This window comes from Vicia villosa, linkage group LG6, assembly GCF_029867415.1.
Source record: "Vicia villosa cultivar HV-30 ecotype Madison, WI linkage group LG6, Vvil1.0, whole genome shotgun sequence".
Taxonomy (NCBI): domain Eukaryota; kingdom Viridiplantae; phylum Streptophyta; class Magnoliopsida; order Fabales; family Fabaceae; genus Vicia; species Vicia villosa.
The window spans coordinates 76,109,921-76,117,110 of NC_081185.1; the positions used below are offsets into that span (position 1 = coordinate 76,109,921).

Sequence of the window (7,190 nt, forward strand, 5' to 3'; positions counted from 1 at the left end):
AAGCGCACACTGAGGCAAGTTTTTTTTTCGTAACTCCGAGCCTTTCTAGCCATCCTGTATGCATGATATCCATCGTCACCCCTTTTGAGCCGTAATGTGTGTTTTGTTCATTGTTGTTATTCTTTTTACCACCTGCATTCTCACTGTTCATGTTATCGCTCGGCATTAATGTTAATCTCTTGAAGGACACTAAAGAATCTAAGTGTGGGGTTGTAAACCATTGAAAAAGGGCAAGGAAAAAAATTATCTTAAAAGAAAAGAAAAAAAAAGAGAAAAGATGAATGTGGAACTTGTGAAAACCCAAAAAGAAGGTTTGAAAATCAAAACAAGAAAAATCTTAGCCCTTGCCCACTTTTGTGAAAGACCATATAAGGTCCAAACCCCATTTTTACGATTCAAATCATTATGAGTAGAGAAGTGAATCCAATATAAATGCCGAGCACCAAAACCATTTTTTATCCCATTCCTTGTTTACCCCACCAAACCCAAGCCACGATACAACCCTAAGACCTCATGAAGTGTGTGTAATGTGTGTGTGTAGTGATTAGAGAATATATTCAAAGTTAAAAGTAATATGCATGCCTTGGTACTGTGAGTGTAGACACTTTAACCCGGAGAGATTTTGTGAGATTGTGAAAAGCTTGCAGGTGAAAAAGTGCTCGAAAGTGATAACGCAGTTGATAGTTTGAAGAAGGAAACCAGAAACTCGATTGCTAAGTGAAGGAACTTTGCGAAAAACCTGATTGTGTTGTGGAGAAAAGAATCTCGTCGGTGACCTCTGTTTTGCCTCGATACATCACATGAGGACAAGCAATGAGATAAGTGTGGGGTTGTGATCGGTCACCATTTCTAGTAAGTTTCTGCACCTTTTTCCGACCAAAATTCGTAATCTTGGTAATACTAAGTGGCATTGGCATATGTTTTTAAAGTAAGTTTCTTGTTTTTCGGTTGTGTGACTTTGTTGCATTTTAATGTGTTTTGAGTATTACAAAAGTGTCGTTTTATGCGCTGGTTGTTAGTTTGTTTTTGGCCAGGTTGATGCACGGGAGAGATAGAAACTTATGGCGCGCACAAGCGGAAAAAGAAGCCGAAAAAGCCAAGTCTTAGGTCAACACGGGCACCCGTGTGCATGCACACGGTCCGTGTCAAAAAGTGGCTGGAAAAGCAATTTTGAAGGCGAGGCAGAGGTTTCACACGGGCACTCGTGTTCAGGCACACGGTCCGTGTGGAAAGATGCGTGGAAAGTGATTTTTTTGGCCCAGGAGCAGAGGAACAACACGGGCGCCCGTGTGCAGCAACACGGCCCGTGTTGTTGAGGCGTGCTGATTTTATTTTCTTGACTTTCCTCACTTGAAGGGGACCAGTAAGGGTATTTTTGGTACTTCAGTTGCAACCTGAATGGAAGTGAGTGATAAGAACAACCCTAGGGCAAAAGAGAAGACACTTTTGGATAGATCGTAATAGAGAATTGTAGAGAAGAAAAGAGACGGAAGCGAGATTTTGGAAAGCGAAAAGATTCAACGGTGGACACCATTGAAGATCCTAGTTCTCCCAATTGATTGTAATGTCTAAACTTTTTCATTTGTGCTTTTTGAATACTATGATAGGCTAAACCCCCCAATGCTAGGGGGGTGTCCCTGATTCGATCTGTAATAACTCTGGATTTGGTATTTCGTTAATTTAAAGTTTGTATTGTTCAATTCAATTGTATAATGTTTATAATGCTTTCTTTATCGGACCAATAAGGATTGTTCTGTGGTTAACAATTCGTAGAACTACAATTGTTAGGGTTTGTATACAATTGAACCTTATGACCATCACCTAGGACTAGGGATATAATCTGGTTATTCAGAAATTCTTGATAAATTAATGATTTGGTTTTGTCTGATTTCTCTAAGGACTTAAGTAATCGGAATTTAAATCAAATAAGATTTTCACTAAGGACTTAGGATAATCATACTTGAGAATGAATAATTGAACCATATGAACGGGTTAACGAGATCTTCATCCAGAGGAATTAGAGAGAGAATCACACACCCTACCTTAGCATTATTTTCTCATATTCAAAAGTTCAGTTTTAATTTCCTTTATTTCTTAGTAGTTTAATCTCTTTTGTTACTTATTTGAAACAACACTCTTATGAACTTTTGTTTAATTGACTGAGTCCAATCACTTGTATTTCCTACGCAATCCTCGTGATCGATACTTGGGGTAAAACCCATTATTACTACTTCGGTAAAAATAGTACACTTGCTATTTTTCTGATCAGTGGCCAATCTTTCACTGATTCCTTTCGAACCCGCCTTTTACTCCACTCCAGATTTCCAACAATGGTGGACGGACTATTACACCAGGCAAATCTTCGACGCTGAGAGTCTTATTCGCGAACTAACTGAAGCTTTTGCTGATGTGCAGGAAAAATTTCAAAAAAGTACTTCGACTCATATTAAAGAAATACAAGCCTTTCAAAAATTCTTTGAAACCATTTACAGGCCTGATGATCTTAGTCGGACCGTTCGTGAAGCTGTAGTCATTTTGCGCGAAAAGTTTTCTGCTAAACTGGATAAGTTGAAACTGCCTTCGTCTGTTCGACCAGAACTGCGTTATGAAGTGGCTTTCAAACTTAATCCTCCAAAATTCCCTCCACTGCGAAGCGCTGATTTTGGTGTGGCTTTAAGCCCTCCTTTCCCAGACTTGTTCGTGTGTGGGAACGCTTTTAAAATTCTTCAGGAAAGCACTATTAAACGCGCTGAATGAGTGGTCCCGACTAAGCATACCCTGGATACTTTCAAAGGACATCTCCATATAGATCTTGAACATGTTCGTGTCTTGACTCCAATACCTGAAGGTTTGGGTTTAGACAAATTTTCGACTAACGTTTCTTTCTCGCTGAAATACTAATTCCAGTTTCAACTATAGCTGTTGCTCGAAAGAAAAAGATCAAACAAATCCCTGTGCAGAAAGCTTCAGAAATTTCGCAGAGCAACAAGCCCAGTGGGAGTGACTCTATCACTACTGACAAGAAACCCACGGTATACACATACTTTATATTTTATTTGTATGTCTCATGAATCGTACTCACTTCACCCAATTTACATTTTCAGAGCTCGAAGCCTCCGCCACATTCGAAACGAAAAGCTTCTCAAGTAGTCGTTTCAGATGATGATGACAAATCTCCACCTCGAACCAGACAAACCCAAAAGAAAAGGCAGAAGGCCGTCACTCCTTCAGGAAAAGAAAAGGGATCTGGGTCCTCGAAACTTACTTCACCGGGTGAAAAGGTATCTTCTGAAGAATCACCTTTAAAAGGTGGTAGTAACGTTTTCGTTGTTGAGAGCCATAACTCGAGCCCAGATAACATTCTAACCAATGTATTTGGATTTCCCAACCTAATCATCTTTATAAATTTTAACTTAAAATAATTAAGTTAACGTTTTACCTTATGATTGTAGGATGATGTTGGCACAGACACTTCTGACCTCAAAGCCTTTACTCTCAGTATGGATCTTGATAACCTCCAAGGTAAATGCATATTCTTTTTACTGCAAAGAGATTTCTTGCAACTTTCCTACCATAAAATGTTCTAATTACTTCATGCAGGTAAATCTCATGTGCTTTCACCAGTGGTCGAAGATGCTCAGCCTCTTGCGACTATCATCCCTAGTACAGCAGTCGAAGAAAGCCATTCAACTGATGATTCTCCTCCTACCCACAAGAGTGAAAAAGCAAATCAACAATGTTCAGGTAGCAACAATGCAGCTGGTCATCCAACTGGTAGTAAGGACACTTTATCTAAACAAGATGTTATGGAAGAAACCTCCAAGCTAGCCACAGTAGTTCCCCATGAAACTACACCTTCTGGGACCATAGTTTCTCCTGAAACTATTTCGACGCCTTCCCCAGCCAAGCCCACTCCTTCAGAATTGGAGCAGCTTAAACAAACTGATCCTCTCAGCTTCCTCAAGGCTATGATGGATACGGATAATATTTCGCCTTCTGAGCTCGAAACTTCTCCAACTGTTCAGCCATAATCTGGTGATAAAGGGGATATTTCTGACCTTCTTCATCAGATAAAGGAAAAGTTATTCGAAACCAACCTCGTCGAAATTCTCAGCAAGGATCCTACCAAAAGTCATAGCTTGAATCAACTTCTGAAAAGGGTTGATCTACTTCTGGTTTCAAAAGAAGTCTCAGAGGTGATCGTTTTGCTGGGTTCTTTGATCAAACAGCTTCAATCAAACATTCTTCGATGTCGCAATGTTGATGAACAACTTACTTCGAAGGTGGCTTCTCATAGTTCATCTTGGAAAGCCGCTACTGATGCGGCGAAGAAAGGTGATGCTCTCAATCTTAAACGCTCAGAGAAACAGAAAGAGTGTGATGAATGTGAGCGGAATATCTAATCTTGGAAGCAGGAAATTGTTAAGCTTGAAGAAAAGATAGAAGAGGATGAATCTCGTAAGGCAACAATTCAACGGTCCAGTGAGCAGGAATTAACTGAAATTGCGCGTCTAGGAATCCAGCATTTCGAAGCTGCACAAAAACTAGTACCCGAAATTGAAGAACTGAAGAAACAACGGGCCTTGATTGAACTTCGCATGTCTTCTTGGGAGGTTCAGTATTCGAAGATAAAAGATACTCTTCCTAGAGATTTTAATTAGTCATTTCGAACCTTGTAATACCTTTTTGTAATGCGCATTGATTTGTCTTGTAATCGAATTCCACCAGGAACATATATATATATATATGTGCACCTTTTGTTTGCCAGTTTACACACTCTATTCCATTTTGCAATGATCATGAGTAACACTCTAGCAATTCTTCAAATCTTGCCAAAATATATTTAATTGTCACAATAATCTTAATAAATGTAAGCACATGACCTGACTATCCTTCGCACTCCTTTCAGTCTAGACTTGACGTTTCCACTCCCTTAGCCGTAACCATCATTAAGTGATGACATCACTTTCTTCAAAACGTCTCTTTTAAGACGTGCGTGCACCAGTTTCTCATGATTACATCTCAACTTCCCAGGGCGGGAAACGACGGAAGCCATAACTCCTTTTTGGAATACCAAACGCAGTCTAATCAATCATTAAAAATTAAACCGTTCCTCTATTGCCCCAGGTCTATATAAAGGATTAACATCACACTTCTTCCTTCACACTTGCTTGAAACCTTTTGCTCAAAACTTTGTTTCTCTTCCTCCGTTTTCTCAAAAACACAGAGTCTAAAAAGAAAAACCTTTTCAACCTCTCCTTCTTCACATGGCGCAACCTCTTACCTACAATAACATCAGAGCTTGCATAAAAAAGGATTTCAAACTCTCTGAAGAGAGTTTGATGAAAACTTCATAAGCATCAGTGCTCTCTTTGCCAATCAAGAACTCGATTTCTATTATGAAATCCTGGAGGGACCTGTTTATCCCAACATGCTAGCAGATTTCTAGATGTTTGCGTCTCTACGCATAGATCTAGAGGGCAGAACTACTATAGTCTCTGAGGTTCGACGTGCCCAAATCAGAATCACTCCTTCTACCATCTCTAACTTGATGAGATGTAACAACTCTGGTGAAACCTTTGATGACAACAGCTTCAACTTGATGACTCATCTTCTGTTGAGGACTCTCATGGACAACGATCCTTACAACGCCAAAGTCATCAGGGTTTGGCATCAACTGCTCGTGGGTAACTTTCAACCACGAAACCATGACCAAAACAACATCATGGTGGAGGACTTGGAATTTATCCTCTATGCCCTTCGTGGGAAGAAAATCAACTTCCCCTTAATGATTTTCAAAGGGCTTGTCGAAGCCGTTTCCATGGCTGCTGCCCGTCAAGGGGTTGTAACCTGTCTTCCATATGGAAGGCTCTTGTCTTACATATTCCTTAAAAAGGGAATAGTGAGAAGGATGCGCAACTCCGGATCCATGAACATGTTCGAGGCAGAGAGTTTGCCCCTGTTGCCTCTAGAAGGCTTAGACCAAAGAATCAACAAGGAGGTGGTTTAGTTTAGGTTTTTTATTTGCTTTAGTTTTTGTAACCTTCCATGTTTTGGAAACCAAACCTCCTGTCATGAATGTATTCTCTTAATATTAATGGAAGATGTTTTGGAATTTCTTCGTCTTCTTCTTTTTATTTTGTCATACATGTTTGTTTGGACACAAAGCCATTTTGGTGTTGGTTCAACCATTTTGGCTCACGTAGTATACTTCAATATCTACGTTTTTGCAATCTTTACTTCATGCATGCTTGGTTTGTATCTCTTCAGATATTTCCCGTTTACTCTTAAAATCATGCGATCTTCTGCTAACTCTTCTATCTCGTAAGCGTTATTCGAGAATAATTTCAAAATTCGAAAGGGTCCCTCCCAGTGTGGAGACCATTTACCAAGTGCTTGATTCTTTCGATCTATAGGTAATATAACCTTCCAAACTAAGTCATTATTGATAAAAGTTTTACCTTTCACCTTTTTGTTGTATGCTCTAGACACTCTTTCTTTTTGTCTTTTTATCATCTCCAATGCTCGAAGTCTATCTTCGTCCAGGTCTACTAATTCGTTCATCATCAACTCCCAATACATGTTAGGAGGGATCTCTGCTCGTCTTTGTATCCGAACTGACTGCAAATATATCTCAACTGGGAGTACTGCGTCATGCCCAAATGTCAATTGGAAAGGCGTAGTGTTTGTAGCTTCTTTTGGAGATGTTCGACAAGCCCAAAGTGCTTGGTCTAACGTTTTGTGCCAACTTTTGGGCTTTTTTCCCACATGTTTCTTTATGAGACTATTTATTATTATCTTGTTTGCTGCTTCGACTTGTCCATTTGCCTGAGCATAGTAAGGTGTAGAAGTGAACAATTTGAAACCCATTTCTTTGGCGAAGTCTTGCATTTTCCGCCCAGTGAACACTGATCCTTGATCTGTGGTTATACTTTCTGGGATTCCAAATCTGTATATGATGTGTTTTTGAATAAACTCAATCACAGCCTCTTGGTCTTCATTCGCCAGTGGTATCGCTTCGACCCATTTTGTGAAGTAGTCTATTCCTACTAGTATGTATCTTTGACCCTTAGAGGATTTAGGGTGAATTTCTCCAATTAAGTCTAGTGCCCAACCCCTGAAAGGCCATGGTTTTATTATTGGACTTAACTCATTTGCTGGAGCGTGTTGAATACCTGCATGCTCTTGGC

The 7,190-nt window shown here is 39.7% G+C and overlaps 1 protein-coding gene across 1 annotated transcript; it reads left to right on the forward strand.

The window, feature by feature from the left end:
* Positions 1–277: 277 nt before the first annotated feature.
* Positions 278–4,661, forward strand: LOC131613900 (uncharacterized). Its single transcript, XM_058885537.1, has 6 exons — positions 278–311; positions 2,908–3,032; positions 3,105–3,281; positions 3,453–3,522; positions 3,601–3,833; positions 4,416–4,661. The coding sequence occupies exons 1-6, from the start codon at positions 278–280 to the stop codon at positions 4,659–4,661; spliced, it is 885 nt and encodes a 294-aa protein (XP_058741520.1).
* Positions 4,662–7,190: the final 2,529 nt, after the last annotated feature.